We start from the raw sequence: 27966 nt of genomic DNA on the forward strand, positions 1-27966 counted from the left end.
ATGTTTGTGTGCCACAGAGACGGTGTTTCCTTGCGTGAGGCATAAGACGGTGTTTCCTTATGCATAGTATGAGACAGTGTTTCCTCATACAGTATGTTGCAAGATGGTGTTTCCTTGCGTAATGCATACTTGTTATATTCTCTGGCCAGTAGGATTATATTATTGCACACTGCATTGTCATACATATTCTGATGCATACATGAATTTTTATATTGTGTTCATACCATAAGTGAGCTTAGGGGTGGAGGAGCCCTCTAAGGGTCTGTAGCTTACTGAGGTAATTATATAAACTCACCTTGCATTATGGGGATTACCATTTCAGGTACAGGAGCTGATGGTGCTGAGGCATCACGTGGCAAGAAGCAAGACGAGAGATATTACCTGACCTGATAGTCAGGATTAACTTGTTATGCTGATACGTATTTGGCATGGTTTTATTTTGGATATGTATCTATATGCCATGTCATTATTTTGAGAGCATAGGAGATGTCTATGCCATGTTGATAGTTTATCTATTTTGTTAGTTATGTCTGTATATGTATAGGTTACTTATTTGATTACATCTCTTTTGGTTGGTTGGTGTAATCATGTAAGTAACTCTGGATATTATTTTGAGACCTGTTATGATTATGAGATAGCCTACGCCATGGATGGCTGGGTAATATGGTTTATGTCTGACTTATTAAACAATCAATTAGGTTTAAATTATCATAGTGAGAATTATCACCAGTGGTCCAAAATACAGAGGAAATGCTGCCATTTTTATTTTGGCCATGAAAGTGAAAAGATTTGCAATACATAAGTAAAAAAAGGAAATTTATTCAGTTAGCTTCCACATTAGTTAAGTTAAGCATGCTGCGCTTAATATCATATGAATGTTAATTAACCGGCTGCTGACGGGGCGTTACAATAGGGTTCCAAGAAAAGTTTTATGGTGGATTCTTGAGAAGAAAAAAAGTACGATCAAAGTATGTAAATGCAATCAATACTTAAACAATCCATAACTTAAAAGTCATACACAATACCTGGAAAAAATACAGGTCAACTTGTTCATGAAACAATTCATAACTTAAAAAATCATACATAGAACCTATAGAAATACAGGTGAACTTATTCATGAAACACACCATAACTTAAAAACTGATACATAGCACCTGTAAAAATTACGGGTCAACTTATTCATGAAACACGTGCACCATAACTTAAAAACAATACATAACACTTGTAGAAAATATAGATCAACCTATCCATGAAACACTAAACAACACAAAGTTCCTGTGGGCATACAGGTAAACTTTATTAATGAAAAGAAAAGCCCTCAATTTGCCAATGGTTGTTGCCATGATGTTATCCACTTATCATCTAATTGCATCCTTCAAGTCCCACTGAACCTTAAATTAAGAAATAAAAAAATTACATTAGATAGTTGCTGAAAATTAAAACAATTTCAAACTTTGAAAAACAAGGGAAAGTGAGTCTCTTCATGAATGCAGTGATTGGAACCCAAACTTTGATAAGTAAAATATTCACGTTAGACCATAATTTATAGAGAATGAGAAAATGTGAGACTATCAAAGTTAGGTGTTTTTATGAATTCTTAACTAGCCTAAGTTTATAATTCTTGTTCTAACAATTGTGAGTTTGTATGTATGCTACATCAAATTAAATCCATTATCATTTCTGAACTTTATTTTTTATTTCTAAAAAAAAACTCGTCATGTTATCTTTTACTATGTTCAGGTCCATGTTTTCATGAAATGGAAAAAAAATAAATGCAGGAAAAATAACAAACTCACCAACATTCCATGATTTCTGCTCCACTGCTGCTTGAAAAACAAGACAACAAGCTTGCATGATAAAAGGCAATGACAATAAGCTTTTCCCACCCGACAACACTTTCCTGAAACAAATTATCAGATAATAAGACCAAAACAATTTAAACAGAATATATTTTGATTAAACATACCAAATTCTTCATATATGTAGAGGAAAGAAACAAATGACCATTATTAAATGATGGAATGAGCCTTCTCAAATTAATAACATAGTTTGAAGGAAATTAGCAAACGATAAATTTCAAAATTAGAGCCAATATAATTTTTCTGGTAATGACGCTAATAGAGACCAAGTTAGTTAATTATTAGCATATATTGCATGTCCATGAGAATTAAATATATATATATATATGGGCTTAACATTTCTGCAGCAGCCGTAGATAGTGTTATCTACAGCTGACACAGAAAAGTGGGCCCCACGGTTTTAAAAAAAAAAAACTCAGGATCCGTTGCCGTATCCTAGTATTCGGACGTATATCCTTGCTTGCTGTATGTACAGCAGCTGCAGAAATCATTTTGCCTATATATATATATATATATATAAGTCATGGGAACCTGTCTGGGTGCAACTCATACCTGACAGGCTGACACCGTCTATTTGACTTGGCGTTCATTTAGTGTACCACACTAGTTTGTTTGGTAAGATATAACCTTGACGGAAAAAGTTCATGCCGTTGGATACTTGGTTGAAATAAACGTTATTCAAGGATGGGAAATTCAAAGTGGAAGACCCAGAGTAGAAGCATTGAAGTTTTGGCAACGAGCTCAATTCCAAAACCTCAAGCTGCTCGAATATGATCGAACCTTCATTTTCGTCTTCATAATCCTTAGCCACTATTTCTTCTATTGATTCACAGTTGGAAACGATCATATGCTCCAATACACCTAATGTTTTGGCCGTTGAGGACGTGAACAAGTATTTCAATTTACCGCAATCCTTTACACTAAGATATGTGAGATTGGAGAAAGACACAGTGGATGGTGTCAAGTTTGTCAAACAATCACATCTCCAAACAAATAACATTATTAGATTTTCGAGGAAGGTTCCCATCAAGGGGTGCTCAAACCCTATTGATGTAATCTGGGACAAACTCTCATGCTGCAATCCTTTAAGCCGTGAAAGGATTTTAGTAATGGGGAATATCTCTTTGAAGGCACTATCAACCACCCACAGCTTTTTAATACTTGGAAATGGCACCTTTGAACAGAAAACAAATGGAAATTCATCTGATTCATCATGAAAACCCTCCAAACGGAGGGAGTCTAAACGCTGGAGGTCAACATGAAGTTTCCGTTGCTCAATCATCGCGGCATCTTCCTTTGTGCGCCAGAGTTTCTCCAAGTTGGGAGTAACCTGTGATTCAAAATAAATAAGAAACATGAGAAGGCAAAAATGGATCCCCTAGATAATAATTAATTGCAGTTTTTTTTTTTTTTTTAGATAATAACGAATTATATAAAAAATAATAATTGGGATCTGAATTTCTTACAAATGAATTGCTTCATCGAGGTTAAAAAAAGTTGAGGGATATCTTTCTTATTATTTATTATTTTTATATAGTAAAAAAAAAAAGTTCATAAAAACTTAAGGGACATATTAGACAGTTGCGTATCTACTTTTATTACAACTAACTACTATTAGATACAAGTGGAGGCATTTAATTATTAGGAAATATTTATTCAACTTAAATGCATATTCTTTTTTTTTTTGATATTAGATGGAATCCAACAGCAAACCTAACACCCTCTAAACACACCCAACCCACTAGACTATCCCTAGTGGTGCAACTTAAATGCATATTCTAATATCTACTAGGGCTAGCCTAGTGGTGTGGGTGTATGTAATAGGGTGTGTGTGAGTGTGTGGTTGTGTGTTCTATTCCCTGTAACCTACAAAAAAAAAGAGTGTAAATGAGTTGAATTATTTGTGAATTTTTTGAGCTCTAACTTTTAAATATTTAATCAATCTTATTATTTGTTTTATTAGATAAACAAGCTTTTCAATATATTTTTTAACTTTTTCTTTTTTTCCTTTAATCTTTTTATAATCTTCATTTAGATTCAAAATTGACTCTCAAATTCAATTATGAATTGATTCAAAATCAGTTGGAAACTGCTTTTAAACTGAACCGAACTGATTATAAAATAGTTCAAAACTAAACTGAACTAATAAACCAATTCACTTCTTAATTAGAATTCGTTTCGACAAGAAAACCGAACCATGCACACCCCTACAGATAAGTTCTCTTCCTTTTTCATAAATATTCATCTATATCCCTTAATTGACTTATTATTAATTTATAGATATAATGGAAAAAAATATTACCAATAATTTTTTTGTATTTTCATGTAAAAATGTTATTAAAAATTTATAAATTACGTGGTATAGTAAAATGTGATACAAATATTTACTTAGGAGTCATATTAAAAAATGAGAGATGATATTTCAAAAATTCAATGTTAATTTACAAAGATTGTTGAGGCCAACCAAAACAAAAAAACAAATATACCCAAATATCTAAAATGTCCTAATAACTAGGAAAATCGTATAAGTATCTGACATGACATGCCAATTCATCTCCAGGCACACCATGCGAGAGGAAATTAAGGAAAGAGAAGCAGCAAGAATAAGAAGCAATTAAAAGTAATTTTTCTAAGCAATTACGATCTCTAACAAATCCATTTTACGATTATCATTGGCACATTAGATTCTACAATATGACTATCTAAGAAATTCTCATCTCTCCAGATCCATAGCCTTATACACACAGGATATATAAGGCTAATAGCAAAATTGTAACACAGGGAAGATGCTATATATTCGAATAATAAATGTATAAGCACAAAATGCAAAGTGTTGAGAAGAGGGCTTTCATATACAAAAACAGTTCATACCTTTTGAAGGGAGACGAAGGCTTGCTCCTCGTCTGTTGGAGAACTATCTTGACTCTCTGGATGTGAATCTGTTTGAGAATTTGTCACAAAAAACTTCAGCATTTGACATCGGATAACATCTAATTCTTTTAACATAGGACATTCTAGAATGTGCATTCCAGGATAAATCTGCTGCAGATTTGGCAAATCCCTCAGCCTCAGTGATATTAAGCTGGGGAATATACAAAGTTCTTTTTCTGCTTCTTCTGTGGTTGCTTTATCCTTTGCAGAAATTAACACTAACCCCTCACAGCTTTTCACATCAAGCTTTTGCAGTGTATCTTTGGCTACTGATGCTGGAAACAAATATTCTATACTGTTACATCCATCAACCAGAACTTCTTCTAGAAATGGAAAGCTGAGTCTTCCTTGAGTATCCTTATCCCAAATATCTTTTAGACTTTGCAACTGCTTCAAAATCAGTTTCTTTAAGCCAAAGGAGAGGGGGTCAGAAGCAGGTGTCATATTAACCATAGCACCAAATATTGCCTCAACAGAATTACAATTTCGCACTTGCAACTCTTCCAAGTTACTTAGGGAACGAAGTAAATGAGAAGGTAGGATCGCATTTGATAAAAAGTCACACCCTTCCACGACCAATGACTTTAAGTTGCAGAAATACCAATGTGGGACGTCTGGCTCCAACTTGCACCATATCTTTTCCAACAGTGGAGAATCCCCGAGAACTAAATGATCCTGGGCATGCAAAAGAATAAAGACATGAACTACTTATTGCTTGATACTTAAGTATGGATAATATTCTTATTCTTTAATTATTATGTAGAGTTTCAAATGCTGTACTCCTGTTTTTCCTTTGCCAGACTGAGGTTTTTTATTTTGTCAAATTCTTTTCTTTGCAATCTTTCTTTGCATTTTCGTTTCTATTTTTATTTCCAAGGGAAAGATAGTTCTATCAAAAGCTGAGATATATGCATGACTTCGGCATTTCTGCCCTCGATTATTTTGTACAATATTGATTGTAAATATGAAACAATTTTGAATAAATATATAATTTGGTGACTGAAAGATGTTACTAATTGTGTCACTTCTGTAAAGTTTCTGTTTATAAAAATCTAATTTGAACGAATGAACTTATTAGCAAGTTAATAACTTTGGTAGGATGAATGCTATAAATCTGACAATTTAATAAACTAATTTATATGGACGAAAACTTTTAAAGACTAAAGTACAAAATTATATATTTACTCAATAATTTACTTTTATATTGTTAAAATGTCAGTTAAATTGTACATATGCATCCTACGTGCTAAATTAAAAGTTGAAGAGTATGAACTATTTTATAGGGAAGCAAAGGAGCTATGCACCGAGTTTGCCCCAGCCCTCAAGCCAGTAACAAAAGCAATCGACCAATAAATGTTTAAAAATTGTATATTATAGTCCCTCTAAATCGTAGTTGTAGAATTATAATGTTAATGGTAATATGGCGGAATATTTTCTTAAAAAACACACGTAAATGGATAACATTTCTTTCATAACTTATTAAATATATTGATAACAATAAGTAGAATATGTTTCTCATGTTGCAGCAAAAAAATGAATGGATCCATTAAAAAAAAGAGAGAAATCAAAAAGTAAGTCTCACTCATTTTTTTTTGTGTGCGTTGCATGAGAATAAAGTGAAAAATATATTTCTTTAATTTTTTAACGGTAACTGGACCCAAATTATTTAGTACAGCTATAAAATTTCACTGAATATTAAGGAAAGTATTAAAAAGAGAATATTAAGGAATGTCTTACTAGTATTTATCTAAAAGTTACCAAGGAATTATCAAATTTTTGGAATCATAACATTAAGGAAAAGTAGTAATTGATTGGTATGAAATCCTTACCCGTTGTAGAAGCACCCTTTTTACTGAGCCGTTAAGATCTTCGTGGAGGACCAATTCTTCATGTAAGACGGACGAAAAAATTCCTCTAAAAGATTCCGCATTCGTCGATCCATGAGAGAAAGATTCCATCTTGAGGCACTGCCGAATGTTCACTACTATCAGAGAGGGTAACACCAAAGTGTCATTCCCTGAATAAAAGCATTCCAGGCTTGATAAAGAATTAAGCTCTATCGAGCAAAGCCGCTCAAATTTAATTGATCCTGAAGTTGTTTGATCTCCCTCTTTTGCCACCACTACTTTAATTGATTTACATTCCAAGACTCTCATCACTTCAAGGTTCCTTAACTTTTCTGCTGTTGCGGGTGGGAACAAATACTTCAATTCATGACATCTCCATATAAACAATTCTTTTAGATTGGAGAAAGATACTGCAGAATGTACTATTTCTGTCAAGTGGGGACAATCGGAAACATATAATTTGTTGAGCCGATCACGGATTGTGTTTAACCATGATGACTTCTCTGACCCGATTGAGTGGAGATTAGATACTCTGTACAGTTGCAACATTATCAAGTGTCCAAGCATCCCGTGTTCAACTATTTCGGGGTCTGGAGTGAGGAATTCCTCCACAATATTGCAATTCGAAAATTGCATACGTTCTAAATCGGGTGCTTTATGGAGTATTTCTAAGGGAAAAGTAGGCGGCTCATTCTCATCAAATCCCACCTCAAGTTCATTTAAATATATGAGGGCTTCCGTTGACCTTGACCTTAATAACTCCAAAGTGCGTTTCCCACAGAGCTTCAATTTCTCCAGGTTAGAAATAGCCTAAAGGCAAAACAAATGGAATTAATTAAAAAAAGGGGGCTGTGAATTAGAACATGAAAAGAAATGCACGAAATAAAGTTGAGAGTGGAGATTCTATTTTACTTACCTTTATATCCGAGAAAAGGAATCCTCTGTTATTTGAAACACTACTACTTTCACCCTCATCCTCGGGATGTACACTTTGAAATAGCTCCAACTTACCGCAATCCTTCACAGATAAATGATTTAACGCGGGGCATTCCAGAGTTAATGTTTTATGGTAAAAGCAACTGAGTTCTGGCAAGTGAAAAAGATTCAACATGGTTAAACAAGGGAACACAAACTTTTCTGTTGGTGTTTTTTCCTTTTTAACAATTTCTGGCAATTTAATACAAGAACGTATTTTGAGTTCCTCGAGCTTCTTAAGATTTTTGGCCAGGGCCAAAGGAAACAGAGTTTTCAGATTGTTGCAATAAGAGACAGAGACTTGTTGCAAATTTTCATGAAACCGTCGGAGAATTCCTTGATGATGCATGTTCCACACCTGCTTCAGCTCCGACAGCTTTTCTAAAGTCAATTTCTTCAATTGGGATCCTGCTTCCATAATCTCAGAGTCATTCATCTCAAAAATTACCTTCACTTTCTTGCAATCCCGTACTTCCAATTCATTTAAGTTACTTAAATAAGGAAGAATATAGGATGGGATTGCATATGGTTGAATATCATCACACTTGACCAGCTTCAAAGTTTTCAAACTGTAAAACCAATTCTTTTGCAGACCAACTCCAACATGCCAGGCTGCTTGTTGTAGCTCAAGATACTCGGAATAACTCATCTCCTCCATGCCTTCAAAATACTTCTGTAAATATTGCAAAAAAAAGTTTATCATCAGATATATCATATTATAATGCATGCGATGCCAATAAACACCATTACATTGCTATTCCTATCAGAATCCTTAAATTGAAAAGAAAAACTAGAGCAAGTAATAAAAAGGATTAAAAGTTGAATCTCAATTGAATATCATAATTGTCATTCATTTTTTCTTTTATTAGATACAAACAGGAATCCATTACCCGGTACGACTAAATTTCCTATTTGAGAAAAGTACCTTCAAATTTTGTAAACATAATGTGGAGGTTGGTTAATTTCTGAATGAATATGTTTTTGGTTTTTACCTTTCTTTTCTTTCTTTTTTTAATTTCGTAGCCTATTTTCGGCGGAAGTATATATAACTTCTTCCTACATACTCAAAGACACAACAAACTGAGGAGTAATGCTATCTCTATAAATTTATAATATATTATGAGAGAGTTATATTTAAAAAAAAATTTATTTATAAATTCTTATAAATTACACTACGTACTCTGGAAGTATATAGTGTAATTTGAAAAAAATTATAAATTTTTTTTTTTATAAATGGATCCTTTCTCAATATATTATTACTACAATTAGTAATGCTATTTAGCAAATTTTTTTTTTTTTTAGAATTAAGTACAATTTTTTTTTTATCTATAATGATATAAAAGACAGATGGAAAAAAAAGTTGAACTGACCGAGATAGAAGGAAATAATTCAATCAGAATCTTGCCTCCAACCCTCGCGAATTTGCATAATTTCCTTCTTTATCAACCTCTTTTTACTCTCTTTTTTTCTCAGTCAATATTCTTGTCTCCCTTTTATTTTATAACACTTTTTAATAAGTTATTTTTAAAGTGAACAAATAATAATAGTGTACTTATTTTTATTTAATTAAATTGTATCATAATCTTAATTTACTAAAATTAAAAGGTAATATTGATTTACTTTACTTATTTTTTATTTAATCTAAATCACTAACTCCATAATTATTTTCAACTTTTCATCTTTTACCCTCCAAGAAAATTGGGGAATGGAAGAAGTGAGCTAGAGTTCTTTAAATTTATTGCATTCTATTTTCTTTTTAAACATCTATTTATTCCCTTTTTATCATTTACCAACGTCCAAAGAAAGACTTATTTAGAAAACAATAAATTATTGTTTTTAATTAGTTATTAAAGAGATAAAAAAAAAGGAAACAACACAACAAAAAATGAGAATTCAGTTCGTAAAATCATACATACGTACCTTTTCCTCGGACACTTTTTGTATAGTATGTTTTAGATTACCATGCCAGGAACACCTCTTTTGTTGTTCATGTACGACATATATTTTTTGCAAAATTGATGTACACTTGACTTCTTCAGAGAAATTCTTCATTTTGGGGCATGCACTCACTACTAAGTTCTCCAATAATGGGAACTCGAAGACATAACTCTTAGAGCTGCAAAAACTTTCTATGCTCTTCAGGGACACAAGTTCTAGAGCTTTCAATTGTCTGAAAAAAATATTATCATCTTTGTTTCCATCTTCTTCACTTCCTTGCTCTGATACAATTTCTTTCAGAGATTCACATTTGATTACCTTTATGGTGGTGAGGTGAATCAAGCTTTTCGCAGTTAATGGTGGCATTAAATATTTTAATCCATTACAATTAACCACTTCCAGATTTGTCAAATGAGTGAAAGATACCGAGGAAGAGATAATACTCTCCAAACAAGGACATGTCTCTAAAACCAAGGACTCTATCTTCTCAAGTAGAACTATGTCTCGTTCAAAGCCTATCTCCACTAGCTTGGGTAAATCTATTAACTTCAAGCTTTTAAGCTTTGGAACAAGCCCCAACAAGTTTTGAATTCCAGGAGATCTGCTGGGAGGCACCACCTCTTTAAAGGAGCAAGCAATCAGTGACAAGCTTTGGAGATTAGGATTGCTATCAAGGAAAGAATATAGAATCTCAGTATTCACTAATCTAGATAAGCAAAGCTCTTCTAACTTGTTCCTTCGGTAGTTCGCTTTCCCCATGTAATTTGCATGCCACGACTCAATTTGCATGGACTTCAAATTGTTGATTACCTATAAGAATTACATAATGAAAAATAAAGAGAATAAATATTTGCAAAATGCAATGAGATTTTTTTCCCCTTCTATTATGATTTTTGCTTTATGTTTCTATAATTTAGAAAGAATTCTTAGGAGTTGAAAGGCTTACTCGTACCTCATTACGAAAAAGGACTGTTTGTGCATTTGCGGTATCTTTTCTGAATGGTTTCAGCCTGAAACAGCGTTCAATAGACAAGTCGCTCAATTCTGGACAACTCACTTCATAATCTCCTGGGTAGAAACTCATGAGCCTTCGTAGTGCTGAAAATTTGATAGTGGTTAGCTTCGGAAACACAAATGATGGTTTAGAGCTTCTTCCCTTAGTAACAATTTCCCTCAATTTAAAGCACATCCGTACCACAAGGGTTTCAAGACTGGGAAGACACATGACTTCAGAAAATGGAAATATATATTCTAAGCTTTCACAATAATGAACCGATAGCTTTCGTAGCTTTTCCAAGTTAGGAATCCTTCCTTGATCTTCATTCCTTTTCCATACATGCTCCAATTTCGGGAGTGCTTCTAAATGAAGATCCTGCAAGTTTGTTACATCCCTAGCATCTAGATCAAATATCTCTTTCATTGACTTACAATTAGTAACCCTCAAGTTGCATAGACTCCGAAAAGGAAAAACATTGACAAATTTATCACACTGCTCGATTATCAACGTGTCCAATTTGCCAAAGGAATTTGGATGGCATTTAGCATTCCATATCTTGGTCAAACTTTTCATGCTGCTCAGTTTGATTTTCTTCAAATTTGGAAAGATGCCCTGCTTTGGTTCACAATTCCCATAAGATAATCCACTTGATAAAGATGTCAAATATAAAGCAAATTGAATCAATAAAGCGAGAACAAAAAGTAATTTGATTATAAAGGATGTAAATTGTGGTTTGGGTTGATAAATTATTATTTATTGTTGTAGAAATTGTGAAAAAAAAAATGTGGACAAATACGACATATAAGAACAATAACCCCGACAAAAATCAGTTATGGTAATTCAAATGAAGGCAAATGAAGAGATCTAAAAAATAGAATGTAATTCCACCAACTTACATACCTTCATTTGAACATTAGAACCTTTCACTTGAGAAACGATTTGTCCCATCTTCACACATCCACTAACAAAAAGGCTTTGAAGATTCACTAGACTCTCGGCCATAGAAAATGGTAATAAATATTCTAAATTTGAACAACCATTCACATCCAAGTGCATCAAATTTTTGAAATTGGAACTTTTTGAAGGTAGGTCGTCACTCCATATTTTGTCAACTTGGATCATGGACAACTCCATTCTCTCTAATTTGGAAACTACAACCTGCGAAGCAGCAAATATTAAAGAAGTGAATTTGACTTTCTCAAGTTAATTTTCCCTAGAAAAAGGAAACATTATTTTAAGTAGTTTATAACTCACAAACTCCTTCCTTTAGTTTTAAAAAATAAAATATCAAAGTTTAAAATGCAAAAGATAAATGTATCTATATGACAATTTTAAACGCACCATTTTGTGGAATAGCTCTTTAGTCTCTTCTATTGATGAAATGGGATAAAATCCGTCAAATCCTGGTAAAGATTGTAGCATCAAAGAGCGTAATTTAGGAAACTCAATTTCTTTAGAGTCACTTTGTGTCCCCCCCGGGACAATCGCCTTCAAAGAGTTACATTCAGAAACTTCAATTGTTTCAAGAACAGTTAGAAGTTTAACCATAGAAAATGAGAAGACATTCTTCAAGAGACCACAGATTTTGATCTTGATTACCTTCAATTTATCAAATGAGGGTTTAGAAAGTTCACATGAGCATATTGTTTCCATCTTCGTGAGATTAGAGAGATACAATGATTCCAATTTAGGAAAAACCTCCTCAGATTGCTCCCTGTCCTCTGGCTTAATGAGAAATTGAATGCCAGAATTATTTACAATGGACAAATGTTTTAGATATGGAAATCCTTTCAAATTCAATCTATAAAAAATATCTTGGACATCAAAGAGATCTTCTAACAACAAATTCTCAACTCTGTCAAACAACATTTTGATACCCTTTTGAGAATGAATGTCAAAGTCAACTTTTAACCGCACTGCCAAAAACCTCGATGCTTCATACTTCTCTGGCATCTTAAAATCCATCTCTAAGTGTTCATTCAAATCTCCAATAACAATCTTGTAACTATTTAACTTGTCAAAGAACAAATTGTTTGGCCAATGGGCAACATTTGGGATTTGTATGTCCAGAGTTGTCAACTGATTCAGATGCCTCAACTCAGAAAGACTAGCATTTTGATTTTGGTTTGCTTGTCCTTCAATGTTCCATTGAATCGAGGTGTTTCTCATATACAACTCTTCCAAACTAGTCAAACTATTTATTACATTAGATGGAATTTCTTGAAGTTTAGAGCAATGACTTATGTCAAGAATTTGTAGCTTGGTTAATTGCTTCAATTCAGAAGGCAATTTTTCAATATCAGATCCTGAAAAACTGAGAATCCTTAAATTTTTCAACTTGCCTACGATTGAAAATTTCTTACCTAGCACGCATTGCTCTAAACAAAGCATTCTGAGTTTTTTGAGGCATGCAATTGACAAAGGTAAGGGTGACAGATCAAAGCCAGTCAATATCAACACTTTGAGTTCTTTCATTCCTTTAAAAAAGTTGTTTGGTATTTTCAAACGTGGACCATTATTTTCAATATGGAACACTCTAAGTCTCGGGCAGTTTATACTTATAGGAAACCCCTCAATATCACAATGATGCAAGGAAATAACAGCATACCTTTTAAGTTTATCCTCATCAGGCCATTCATCTATTCTTCTCTTTGTCATTGTAAATACTTGCTTTTCCTTGGATGCTATTGACAAAGCCGCACTGCGAACAATAGCTTGCATGGTGAAATGATCATTTGAGTAACTATTAGACAATAAACCAGACTCTTTTAACTTTTCAACCAATGCATATACTCTATTTCTAGCTTCCCTTGCTGTGTGGATTCCTTGAAGAAAGCCCAAACCAATGCAGTACTTGACCAAGTCCATAATTAATGCATCATGACCCATGCGAGCACAAAGTAAGAAAGTGTACTTGAGCTCGTCGTTTTCTAAAAGTTCATAACTCAACTTAGTAGAAAACTCAGGGGCTCCTGTAAACTTTTCCCTTTCAAGTTGTTGGTTAACATCCTCCCATACCGCCAGGCTCTGGTTTTTTAATGCCCTTGCAGTTGTAACTATTGACATGGGCAACCCTTCACACTTTTCAACAATCTGAGCTGCTAATTTTTCAAATTTAAAATTTGTATCACCTATTTCAGCCTTTTTCTTGAATAATTTCTTTGCTTCCTTATCCCTCAATACTTGCATAGGGAAAATAGATTTTCCCTTCCCTTCCATATGACTTAATAGCAGTACTTGTTTGGATTCAGAAATTAGCAAAACTTTGCACCCTTTGTAATGACTAAGAGCATCTTTTTGTTTCATCCCATTGGAGGCATCGTGTATCTTCTGATTATCATCAGATGAAATATTTGGGGATTGCCCTTTTTCGACATTTTCCTCGGCATTATCAGATTGAATCGCCATTTTGACATTCTCCACTCCATCACCGTCATCATTCTCAGATGGAATCCCGAGCATATTGAAGTCCACTTTTGCCCAAAGATCATCTAGGATTATAAGCGTGCTCTTTTTATCATTCTCTAAACTCTTCCGTATTCGAGCAGCTCTTGCAATGTCACTTTCCTCATCCAATTTAATCCCCAGCATATCAGCTATTTGCCCTTGAATTTTTTTTATGTCAGGATTTCTTGTTACATTTGCCATGATCACTACATTGAACATCTTAACTTTTAAGGCTTCTTGAGCAACTTTTTTGACTAAAGTGGTCTTGCCTACACCACTTAACCCATGAAGTCCGATCATTCTGACATTCGAGTCTTCCAAAGCTGCCTCAATATTCTTCACAATTTCTTCTCTCGATGGAAAGACCTCATAACCAACGACAGAAAGAAATGCAGCCGTGGAGGGTGCAACCCAATAAGAAAGCCAATCTTGCTCTGCTCTTTGCAGTAGTCCATTAACCTTCTTTGTAATATCACTTGCTTTTCTGCTTAGACGATGCCTTTCCCAAGGATTAGGAAGGCCACCAGTTCCAGACAAGTCAAATGTGGCAAGATAATGGGGTTCGTCGTTTTGGAAATGACGATGTTCAGAAATGATTTCATCGACTTCTTGTATCCAATTTTTAACTCTGTCTGGAATTCCTCTCCCATATCTGTTTTCTTCCTCATCAACTTTGCGTCCAACATCTTCTTTCTTCGTGTTGAGATTCTGAACAGCAACTTTTAGTTCACGAACTCTTGCGTCGTACTGCAGTAGAGGAATAAACAGTTGTTGCTCTAGCCACGCCTTCGCTTGAGGCAACGACACTAATTGATGAAACAAAGTAACTAGATACATCTTTCTTTTTTTTGAACAATAACATGAAATTAAAAAACAAAGAACAGATAAGATGAGTTTATCATTTCATCATTGACTTCACTGAGCTCTATGTATATATCAACTGCATCTTCTGCACGCATATGAAAACAAGAAGATAATATTAATTATGATGAATAAGGGAATAAATGTCAATCAAAGAATTAAATTGATAGATAAGATGAGTTTATCATTTCCAAGGATGGCAAAGCAATAATCCATAATCCTTTATTTATTATCCTTTGCAGCTAAGGTTTTCTAGCTTATGCTAAAATTTTATTTTCTTTGCACAAGAAAAATGAACCATTTTCTAAAGTTTAAGAACTATATTTCATAAAGATAACTTATTTAGACATTAACAAAATTGAAAATTGAAAATATATACATTTCTTTAATTTGAATTAAGGTTAATCTACCTATATATTTACACATGTTGCTTGTTTTAATTTTTTTCGGAACAATGACCAAAGTGCCACTTTTTGCTAAATTTTTTATTCAAATGCCACGCGAACAGTATTTTTTACGAGACTGTCATTTGTCATAATTCGCTATCACTGGTAGCGAATTTCGTGGCCAATAATTTCGTGACACGTGGTCATATTGCAGACCAAATTCACTATCACTGGTAGCGAATTATGACACATCAGTTTTTTTCTGAGAAAATGTGTCAGGTGTCATAAAATACTTATATTTCCCATACATCCTATGTTTTCCTTTAGAAAAAGAAATAAAACTTCTTAACAAGACATCTTCATATATAATAATAAAACTTGTTAGCATGATATCTAAAGTGATCAGGTATATTACTTGATGACTTTTGAAAATATCAGTGACGAAAAAGAGGTCTAGAATAAATTTGATAGACAAAATGTCAAAATTTTCCTTTAAATAGTTTTATTGCTAATTTCTTTCTTAAATTTTTATACTTGTGAATAAAAGTAATTTCTTTTCATATGAATTGATTGCTGAAAATCAAATCAAATTAATATATAACATTTTAAGCTATGATTATTCATAGTTAAAGATAATTATTGATAAAATGAGAGAGTATCGAGTAAGAAAAACGAAAACTAAATGAATATATTTTTCATAATTTAACGACTCTTCAAGACTCTAGAATAGACAAATATAATAATAACAAAACTGAAATCAAAGTCGAACATAATAATTATACTCCTAATCATAATTAAGTATAAATTACTAGACATGCATATTATTAAGATCCCCAATTTAATATTCTAGCCAAAAAAGAGAAACACCGCAAATACATTTTGTTTTACGAGGATTGTTATTCTTAAAACTTAAAAATTTTACAACCTTTTACCATCTATTTTTTAACCATTGATTTCCGTCAATATAACAATTATAATTTATTAGAATTAATAATTAATTAATAAATATGACCTAATAAATCATAACGTTGGATTGACGAAAATCAACGGTGAAAAATAGGTTGTAAGAATAACGCTGCTCTTGTTTAATATATTAATTTATATCTTTTGGTTTATAGTACTTGTGTTAAAATATCATTCTCTTAACCAATAAAAACGAATCACTTTAAAAATCAGACAATTCCTCTTAATGCATACATTTCAAGTTCAAAAGAAAATTAATTTATAAAATTTACTGGTGGAAATTTTTATTTTTGTCTCTGAATCTTATTTATGATTTTAATTTTTGTTAGAAAATTATTTTGTTTTACTCTCATTCCTAATTCTTTTTCAAATTCATCCCAACTTAATTTTTTTAATAAAAAATTCAAGTCGATTATACACTTACAACCAAAAGATTCCTTGTCAACATGTTCCATTAAAGGTCTTTTAAATGATTTGGAATAAAAAAAAGCATTCTTTGTCATTTATTTTTTAAGATTAGAATGTCAAATATATCAATTACTTATTTATATAATTTTTTGATAAATTAACACTCTCTTTTTATCAAATAAGAAATTAAGTGATATATTTAAATGAATTCTGAATTTAGTTATACATATATAGATTTAATATCTTAAAATTTTAAAGAAAAAAAATCAACTTTGATAAATAAATGACATCTAGTTATATGAAATTACATAAAATATTTTAATTCAATTTTTTAAAAAAGTATAATAATTATGATGATCTAACGACAATTTATTTATAAATTTAATTTTATAATTATTATAAATTAAATTCAAACTCTATTCAAATTTCATAATAGAATACCACTTCACTGATTACCAAGAAAAAAGAATACCACTTCACTACTTTGGAGCTGATCGACCGTTTCACCCCTCTTTTAAAATCAATTTATCATTTTGTTTATTTTTTTAAATTATATTTCAATCTCCTCTTATTTGATCAAATTTTGACCAAATAATTTAAAAAAAATAGATTTCAACTACATTCAAAATCGTATCTAGCTTGCTGAAAACCGTGGCTAATAATAATGGAGATATATATTAAACATATATTTGAAAAAAAAATACATAGTGATATATTATAACAATTTTTTTCTTACACTAGAATTCTATAAAATGTAAAAGCACATTTGTTTCTCAATAATGTATTTTTATTAATATCATATTTTTTAAAAATTTTTAGCAACTAGATTTTATATTTATTTATTTTGGTACATGATTTTTTAGCCAAATAGGTATATAATTTTATATTTTTTTATCGTAAAAGATATTATATTTATTTGGCTAAAAAAATTCAGTAGCTACAAAATTTAAAAAATATGAAACTAATAAAAGTATATTTTATTTGGATTAATGTTAAATAGTTATACAATATATTGATGTCATTTAAGAATAAATCGGTAAAAATAAAACAACACTTAAGATTGTGATTGAAAATAACTTAATTAAAACATATATTTAGGAAAAATAAGTAGTAATAAGTTTTAAACAAATCTAGTCCTGCTTTTATAACAGCGGAGATAATTAAAAACTTAAATCAGTGACAATAGTCATAAGTCATACAAATTCTTAGTGCAAAATAAATACTAATTGATTGATAGATCTAATATATATACATATAAATTGTAAATATTACATACCCATAATAAATATTTATTGAGAAACAAACGTGTTTTTATATTTTATAGAATTTTAGTATGAGAAAAAAATTTGTTATAATATATATATCACTAAGTATTTTTTTAATTATATGTTTAGTATTTTTTTATGATTGAAAGGTCATGGGTTCGAATCCATGAAACAACCTCTTTTTTTTTTTTTATAACAGAAACAACCTCTTTTCAATTATGTAAGGGCAAGATGCATACAAGAATTTCCTCCATCTCATACTCTCTAGTCGGGTTTAACGGAGATTGATTTATATGTTTAGTATATGGCTTTAATGTTTCTAAAGTGAATGTAGATAAGTTATCTATATTCACTTCCAAAACGATTTTGTTTTGGGTTAAAAAATTATAATTAAAAAGATTATTATATAACACTGAAATAAATTATAATTACAAAAATATCTTGATTTCAGTTTCAAAATGACGTCGTTTTAAGCTCAATGTAAATACTTTATCTACTTTGACTATAAAAAAAACAAACCCTTAATATATATCTCCGTTTATATTAGCACGGTTTTTCAACAAACAAGCTACTGCGGTTTTGAATTTGGCTAAAATCCAATGTTAGTAGTTTTGTCAAATTTTAATCAAATAACAACAGATTGATATATAATTTAAGAAAAGTAATAAATTAATATATAGTTTAAAAAATAGACAAAATGATAAATTAGTTTTAAAAGAGGGGTAAATCGGTCAATCAGCCCTACTTTTACCTTCAATTGACCAACATATATAACTAAGTAATGAAATAATGGAGGATATAGAATAGGGAAGAAGATATTACCATTTAGAGTAGAACACTTTCACCAACTGCCACATGCTACAAACCACTTGAATCAACGTGGGCTTACTTTAACATCTGTGATAAAACTGTAATATAAAATAAAAATCAGCAAGCTTTTACATTATGAGATAGGATGTTTTACGAATAAGTTATAATAACGTAAACAGTAGGTTATTCTTTGTTACTTATTAGGTCATACAATATCTCATGATAAAAAAGTGATTGTTTGAAAGAATTCCCTCTTTAAAAAATTAAAATTACACAAATCATATCTTTTTTATGCACTTTTTTTTGTTTCAATAGAATTGAAATGCCTTTCTATATATTGACGAAAGTACCAGCTTCAATAAGAACAATCTTGACTTAAATAGTTGTGACATAAACGACAACTTTTGTGCAAAAGTTTCTATTTTCACTAACTCTTATAAATTTTTTGATTTTTAGTTTTTGCGAAAAAAAAAATCAATTGAAAAACATTTAACAAAAATTTCATATAAATATGCTATACAACATCAAATTACTAGTTTTAGTTTCACAATATTGTCCGTAGAATATATTTAATTTCAAAAGAGTTTCATATGTAAAATAAGGAAAGGATCCATTTACAAAAAAAAAATTTGCAATTTTTTGCAAATTACACTATGTATTCCCGGAAATACATAGTGTAACCTAGTGTACTTCCGGGAGTACATAATGTAGTTTGTAAATAAAAAGTTTGTAAATCTAATCCTCCCGTAAAAATATATGAATTATATGTTTCAAGAATATTTCAATCAGAAATAATTAAAATTATATGTTTGGTAGGGGTAAGTAAAAAATTTGCACAGGGTTCTCATTTGCATAAGAATCTGATATTATTTGTAAAATTGAGTTAAGATTACCACCCAGAGGGTGGTATTTTGATTTATCTGAGAAAGAAAAAATAGGTAAGCGAAAATTTGGATACAAATGTTCCTAAAATAACATGCTAAAATTTCATAGGTAAAGGTTAATTTGCTAATTTCAACTCATTTTTTAGCAATATTTTACTTTTAACCAAACATAGACTCAGGAAACTTAAATCAATTTTTTCGATAATATTTTGGCCTACAAAATAATTTTTTACTCTCTCTCTCTCTCTCCCTCTCCCTCTCCCCCTCCCTCCCTCCCCCCCCCCCTCTCTCTCTCTCTCTCTCTCTCCCTCTCCCTCCCTCCCTCCCTCCCTCCCTCCCTCCCAATCAGGAAACTTAAATCAATTTTTTCGATAATATTTTGGCTTTTCGATAATATTTTGGCCTACAAAATAATTTTTTACTCCCTCCCCCCCTTCAAACATGCTGACAGAGGTTTGATCTTTGAGCGTGTGTATGAAAAAGATTTTGTTGGTAGAGACAAAACCCACTTCGGTGAACTCTACACCTCGAAAGGATTAGTCCTCGACTATCGGTTGAAGAATATCTTAAAGAAACTAAAAAAAAGAATTAGAGATGGCAAAAATGAGCCAACCCGTCAAGTTGGCTTGTAACCAACATAAAATGAGTCGAGTTCGGTTGTAAAAAATGAGCTAACAAACTGAGTCAGCTCGAAAAAAGCGAGCCAACCCACAAGTCAAACAGGTCAGCTCGTGGGTTATTTTTTTTTTTTATTAAAAAAATACAAAAGAATAATAAAGGGGTCAGATCTATTCAAAGAAAGTAGAAACCTAAAGGCTAAATCCCATACGCATACGCTGTCGTCGCTGTTTGGACTTGGAATATTCCTTTTGTGATGTATTTTGAGTTGTTGTTTTGGTCTTGTAACTTGTTAATTTAATTATACTCAACAACTTAAAATTAGATGTATGAATCTTTGGTAGTTATAAGATACTCGTGACTAGGTTTATTTCTAAAATATGTGAGATTTTTTTTTTTTGATAAATTACAGGTATCTTTCAAGAGAGACAATTCTTTTCAAGCCGGAAACATCCACATTATGGTGGGACTAGCTCTCCCAAAAGGTGTGATGTCTGACAACTTGCAAGGATCAACGACTGTCCCCACACACTAACACGAGACTTTTCAGCGTGCTTTGTCCTCTCTCGCACACTTCCCGGAAAAACTTCCCAAGAAGTCACCCATCCCAGAATTGCCCCAAGTCAAGCACGCTTAACTATGGAGTTCTTCCGTTCCGAGCTACCGAAAAATAGATGCATCTTGTTAGTATAGGTAGTACCAATTAATTCTTATAAGCGATTCTCAACTGTACCGTCCCATACCAGCACAATCTCTGGAATTCCTCTCTTTCGGGTGTTGATTCGATTCATTTATATACCCCCGTCGCTAGAAGCTTGCCAGGAGCCGCTCCATGTCCATGCCCTTTCGCACCGGCGATCACTCTCCGCCCTCGTCAGCGCCCGGGATGTTACAAAAGGAACTTTTTGCATTCACAAGTACTTGAACACAAGACCTTACTTAAGCGGAATCAAACATGTACCACTTGAAACAATCCCTTTAGTAACCAATGTGGGACTTTACTACCACTTACAGTTGATTATTTTTAACAGAGAAAATATATGAAGGGAATTGTTTTTCTCATGTTACATAAGAAAAAAATTATCTCCTACACACATATGGAAGAGAGAGGAGAGAGAATAAGGAAGAGAAAAAATTTTTAAAATGCATCTCACATTCAATTTGTATCTAATGCATAAGATAATAATCTCATGTAACATGAGATTATTATTTCCCATATATGAAACCTCGTATTTTTTAAAATTGCAAAAAAAAAAAAAAACACAAAGTTGTTAAAAAGGTATAACAATTATGATAATTAGATGACTCATTATATAATAAGGATATTCTGTCTTTTATATATATATATATATATATATATATATATATATATATATATATATATATTCAAGCTCAAAAGGAAAATAATTTCTTGATTTTACAGAGCTAGAAAAAAAATGCATTACCATTAATTTAGACTGGAGCAGATCCAGAAGCCGTCGTCATATCCTTAAAATTAAGTGGAATTATTGTGCGCTTACTTCGACTTCTGTGACAGAAATATAATATGAAATAAGAGTCAATTAAAATTATTCAATTATCATATAAATAATTTTAATTATATGATATATATGTGGTAAGTTATGTTTATAAACTTTTTGTTTACAAACTATACTGCGTACTCCGAGGGAGTACAAGTATTTATATTTTTCGAAGTACATAATATAATTTGTAAATATAACCCTGTTCGATATTTATTTCACAAAATACATTGTAACATTGCAATAAACACTAACTTATTCTTTGTTTAATATTCAATGAATAAGACATCATCATTAATATATTAATTACTGACTGTAATACTCTCATACTTTTTTTTAGCATTTCCCAGTTATTTTTCCTTGTTGGTAAAATGACTATTTTAATTCTTTTAAACCAAAGATATTTTTGTTTAATTGACTTCATATAATCATTGTATCATCTTCCGTATTATGCAAAAGAAACAATGAAGGTAATTTAGCTGAACAAATCAAAACATTTTTTTGTCGGCATATTCATCAATCATCTTTGTAGAGAAGATAAACACAAATATTATATTCTAGTAAAGGAATGGAGTTTAAAATTCTAAGCAGCAAACATTTTTTATGATAGACAAAGGTGCATCGTGTTAACAATTATCTTTCTTTTAGAGGAGCCAATGATTTAGAGGAGCCAATGATCAAGAAGATGATTAAGATAAAAACAAAACCTCAATTTCGAATATGATGGATCCAAACAGCCAGCAGCTATGACGAATGGAAAAAAAGAAAACTTCAAGGGAGCAGCAGTGGAAAGCAAAAGGCTGTAGAATCCTTCCTAAATGCTACAGTCATTTCAAAGCATTGAGATGGCTTTGAAAACAGTGATGGCAGATAAAGATTTGTAGCACAAATCCAGTTATTAGAGGAATCGAGATTTTATAAGCTTGAGCTTTGAAGTAATACACAAATATGGGCATTAATCTATTTCATTAATTATTTCCTCTGTTCTCACCTTCACGTGCTACAGCATGGCAATAGCGTAAAATGCGTTGGAGTTAATTTTCCTATCTTTGTCGTTGTAGTCATTACAGCCTGGAAATATTAAATATTTCAACTTGCTTCATAAATCAGAAAAACTGTTTGACATATAGTGAAACAAGTTGCCATTATTAAACGTAAGTGTGATCTATCTTGTATCCTGTTTTAGTTATTTAATTATTATTCGCATGACTAACCCAAAAGACTTCTAAAGTCATCTTAGAAAACTTAAATAGTAAAACAAGTTGCCATTATTAAACATAAGTGTGATCTATCTTGTATCCTGTATTAGTTATTTAATTCTTCTTAACATGACTAGCTCAAACGACTTCAGTCGACTTAGACAACCTTATTAGATGAGCATGTACTTTTTTTTCTCTATTTTTAATATTTTTCATAACAACTAGATAAGTTGAAGATAAGAAAATAAAGCTTGAACTGAATGATCAAAAGAAGCATCATACCGGAAAGCTCAGATCTGCACGACACATTTGGCTTTACCTAAATTTTGAAGCAGGTACAGCTAGCCAGCTCAATTGAAAATAATGTAGTAATCAGCTGGGGAATCAAACAAATTTGATTAAAATTGAAATTTTTTAAAAACGAAGCAAAAATAATAATAATTAAAAAATCAATAAAATTAGATCGAATTTAAATATAAAAACTGATGTTTATATATATATATATATATATATATATATATATATATATATATGCGTGTGCGCGCGCGTATTAAACAATATTTTACTAAAGAAATTTCATATTATTCATAATTATTTAGAAATTTAATTTCCTTACATTGGCATTTATTTATAGGAAAATTATTTCTTCACTCACTGGAGATAAAGTTATCTCCGGTAAACTCAAAACGACATCGTTTTGGAACAAAAATGAAGTTATTTTTGTAATTCTAACATATTACTCGTAAGTATTTAGAAATTTAATTTCCTTACATAGGCATTTATTTATTCCACTAATTTCTGTTGTTCACGTTCACTTGCTACAACCAGGCAACGGCGGCCAAATGCGTTTAAGTTTACTTCTACTATCAAATTACTCACTTCGGTTCACAGTAATGCCAGGTTTTTTACTTTAGTCAATGTATCATCTCCCAATCTATGCCATAACTATCAACGAAGACAATTAGCTTAATTACCGCCGTATTGATCAGTTTTGTAGGGAACACCAAAATTTGTATTGACAAACATTTATGGCAATAGATGTGCATGCGTTATGTTAATAATTATCTTTCTTTTATAGAAGCCAATGAATAACATGAATAAGATAAAAACAAACCTCAACCTCAAATACGATGAATTAAGTTGTAATTAGTCGTTACTTGACTACTATGAAGGCAACAAAAACAGCCAGAAGCTCAAATGAACAAGAGAGCAGTGAAAAGGAAAAGGCTACAAAATCCTTCCTACAATCACTTCAAAGCATTGGGATTGCTTTGAAAAAGAAGTTGTTAAATGAATATATTCACTTAATGCCTGTTTGATATGGCTTTTTTTTAACTTCTCTTCTCCTTCAAACATAGTTTTATAAAAGATCATATTGTAAAAAAGAATTTTTTTTTATATAATGAAGAAAAAACCTAAAAGCTAAAAGCTACCAGGACTCCAGGAGGAACTTTTTTTTTGAGATGTGTGCCAGCTTTTTGAAATTCTCATATTTATTTTACAATTTTACTCTTATTCTAAATTTATATTTATAAATTTTATGCTTTACAATAATAATCCATCTTAATAACAAATTATTTCATCTCCCATACTTCAAAACTATCCGAACATCTTTATATAATTACCAAACAACTTTTATCTCCCATACCAAACAACACATTAGGATACCAATGGAGACTCCAATGCAAAAAAAGTGTTAGATGGAATACAGTCTGATTAAAGGAGTAGGGAAAGAACGAAGAACACATTAGGAGTAACCATTGAAAAGGACCTTCCTCTAACTGTTTTTTCATCGACAATTTGATTTTTTTAGAGGTCAGTGGTCTTGTAATTGACCCCACTTAGTGAAATAAGGCTATTGTTGTATTTAAAATTTGAATTTATTTTCTTTTTACTATCTTAGGGTTTTTGGAAAAAGGACAAACCTGGAACAGTGATGAAGCAGCTCCTTTGTGACTGAAAGATTACGGATTCGAATTCGGGAAACAACCTCTTGTCAATATGCAAGGGACTGTGTATAAGGATTGTCCTCAACCTTAGCTTCGCTAGTCGGGATTTAATGGAAAATTATTTATATATTGTTATGTTTTCTGGAAGACGGCTGAGAAAATAAATAAAAAGGAAAATTAAAGAAATCATTTGAATGTGATAAATTACGCACCCGTATTTTCGATGAGTCTAACAACTTACTATATGGAACCTAAAGGGCTTTTTTGACACAGTTACACACAGTGAGGTTTCATACAAATGAAAAAAAATTCATCTTAAGTTCCCATTTAATGTGAGAGTATCACCTTTTACTCTCTATCACCATTATTTTCCAAACTTAGAATTGTGCTGTGTTAGCATAGAAAATGGTACATTGGATGCAAGTCGAGCAGAACTGGCTCTTCTAGTTTTGTATTTGATGAAGGCTTAAACAAGGGTCAAGATATGCAGGGCTATACACTATGGTTCCAAAAAATTTAGTGATAGACAACCTGGTACTGCACAGATTTTTTATCGATGAACAACCTGGTACTGCCCAGAACGTAGACAATTCAACCACACAACCAGCCTGGCGCAGAAAATTTTCCTTCTATTGAAGGTTAGGCTACTTTCATGTTTAATTTCCGAAACAATTGCAAGTTCATCTATTCATTTATATCTTTTTCCAATCTTAGTAATTGCTACTTGCTATTTATAATGGAATTAATTTCTTTATATGATTTTCATTGTATGTAGCCCCTTGAATTTATTAGTTTGAAGAAGAGATCTGTAGTGTAATATGCTTATTATTCATTGGTTTTCCAAGAACGAAACTGGAAAATAGTAAATGAAAGTCTCAAAAACATTATTAGTAATATCCCCTTACAGATAGAAATTTTGGCATACAAAAGATGTTGCAAAATAACGAATTCATGCATGTTCTCAATAGTCACCACCTCTTATGCTTTATTATTGGTACACCACCACCTATTATGCATAACCACCCCTTATACGCAGTTTGTAAATGGCCAGCACGCTCTCATGATTCCCACTACACAGGGAATTCCCCTCCCCCTTATTCTGTTGGGAAGGGTGTAAGTAAGTCATTCAACATTTTTGTTTTAATAATTTTTTTATGAGTTCGCTTTTTCTGCAGTTACTGCAGATAAGTTATCTGCCGTAAGCCCAATACGACGTCGTTTTGGGGCGAAAATCAGGGTATTTTTGTAATTTTAATTTATTTCAGGGTTATAATAGTCTTTATATTTATAATTTTTTAAGATTTCAATACCAAAACGACGTCGTTTTGGGAATAAATGCAGAAACATTTTTCCCTTCTTTTATTCATTCTTTCTAATATCTTATTTAATGTTTTTTTCAGTCCAAGGATTCATTGATTTCGATGTTCTTTTTCTTGATCAATTTGTGTGGCTTGGTGGAATGGGCATCAACCGGGTAGGAAGTCCATCTTTTCTTATCTATACAATTGTTTCCTCAATTTATTGATCAAGTGAGAATGCCATCCGACCAGTAGTATATAAGAAATGATAATAGAATTGGTAATTTAAAATTAAAAAAAATGCATACTATCTCATGCCTATGCATACTATCTCTAAAATACTGCATTAGCAACAAAAATAGGAAAAGCTTGAAGTGAAAGAAAACGAACCTGATACTGACGGTCACAAAGAACACTTTTGGGGGTACTTCTTGACTGTCTCCTTCTGCAGAATTGCATTCGCCTGCACTTCATAACACATAAATAACCATTTAAAAGAACCCCATAATGATAACCTGGTTCAAGACAAACTCAACATCAAGTTTTTATCTAAAGGCCTAAACTCTAGTGACTGATTTAAAACACAATAAGAATTCAGAATATGATCTCTATTGTTCATAAGCAATGGGGAGGTACCTTTATACTGTAAAGAGGAGCAGTAAACCCATCATTAAAAACAAATGAGTCATCATCCTTCACATCTCTTCCCTCGGGCATCTATCTGTTGCAATTTCATTAAAGGGAAAAAGTTGGGAAATATAAAGAGACCCCTAATTACAAACAAATTTTGTATATTGGAAATTCTGCAAATGATTACAAACACACCTTTTGTAGGACACGAACTTTTCCACAAGCAATTGCAGTGTCCTTCTCAGCTCCTTGTCCTCAATAATAGTATCATCTTTGATATATTGGAAACTTAGTTTCTCAGCATCATTGAATAGCATTAGAACAACAGTCTCGAGCACAACCAGGCATGCACTCATCGAACAACTCCAATCAGATTCTCTATAAAATAAAACACAGAGAAATTATTAGACTACTGATGAGACACAAAGCTTACCCTGTGGTTAAGACAACAACACTCACATTCTAGCTCGAAATAGATGCTATACAACACATTTATATCCAGCTTTCTTCATAATGCCATATCCAATGTCCATTCTCATTTCCAGACTATGATTATACGATGCAAATTTAGCATTAAGAGACCAAAAGAGAAAAAAAAAAAAAAAAAAATACTTCTAACAAACAGAGTATTTGGACACGAAATATTTATACAAAAGTGACTGCAATGTTCAAGACGTTAGACCAGTCAAGAATAAAATTTTATTTTATTTGGACACCTATTAAGTATTGCAGAAAACCAATCTTTATGAAGAAAAATAATCAAATAATATACACAAAGTTGTCTCAAATTACCTCTTCGGTCCGCTTCGATCTTTTTCACTATCCATTAATCCTTCAGATTCAGAGCTCCACCGCCTTCTGGGCATTTTCGGCGAATGCGAGGGAGAGGAAGGAGTGTGTAGCGGAATGGGAATCAGGGCAAAACACGAAAGGAGCATGCGCAAGAAGAAGAACATAGTGCTTCGTAAACGAAGAATAAAAATTTCACCGGCGCCCTAATTTTGAGATCATTTTAAGAGATTATTATAATTAATTATAATTTTATAATAATTAAGTTAATTATTCCACCTGTTTTAAAATAATAATTGTTTTGCAGAAAAAAAATATCAATTTAAAGAAATTATAAAATATTTTTAAAATTGTAGCCTTATTTTTAAATATTTTCAGTAAATATAATCAGG

At 31.7% G+C, this 27966-nt stretch overlaps 2 protein-coding genes and 1 long non-coding RNA gene across 3 annotated transcripts; all 3 read right to left on the minus strand.

Annotated features, from left to right (window-relative positions):
• Positions 1-1170: 1170 nt before the first annotated feature.
• On the minus strand, positions 1171-2828 carry LOC133286744 (uncharacterized). Its single transcript, XR_009748168.1, has 3 exons — positions 2412-2828; positions 1797-1900; positions 1171-1391 (listed from the first exon to the last, which is right to left on the minus strand). It is a non-coding gene; the product is annotated as an uncharacterized LOC133286744 (long non-coding RNA).
• On the minus strand, positions 2829-10970 carry LOC133286724 (uncharacterized). Its single transcript, XM_061484179.1, has 7 exons — positions 10503-10970; positions 9533-10360; positions 7554-8285; positions 6620-7447; positions 4731-5465; positions 2928-3189; positions 2829-2842 (listed from the first exon to the last, which is right to left on the minus strand). The coding sequence occupies exons 1-7, from the start codon at positions 10968-10970 to the stop codon at positions 2829-2831; spliced, it is 3867 nt and encodes a 1288-aa protein (XP_061340163.1).
• An 864-nt stretch (positions 10971-11834) lies between these two features.
• Positions 11835-14831, minus strand: LOC133286725 (probable disease resistance protein At4g27220). Its single transcript, XM_061484180.1, has one exon. The coding sequence runs from the start codon at positions 14829-14831 to the stop codon at positions 11835-11837; it is 2997 nt and encodes a 998-aa protein (XP_061340164.1).
• Positions 14832-27966: the final 13135 nt, after the last annotated feature.

The sequence above is a fragment of the Gastrolobium bilobum genome, unplaced genomic scaffold (assembly GCF_033153095.1).
Source record: "Gastrolobium bilobum isolate Gb01-03AN ecotype WA unplaced genomic scaffold, APGP_CSIRO_Gbil_v1 utg16848, whole genome shotgun sequence".
NCBI lineage: Eukaryota > Viridiplantae > Streptophyta > Magnoliopsida > Fabales > Fabaceae > Gastrolobium > Gastrolobium bilobum.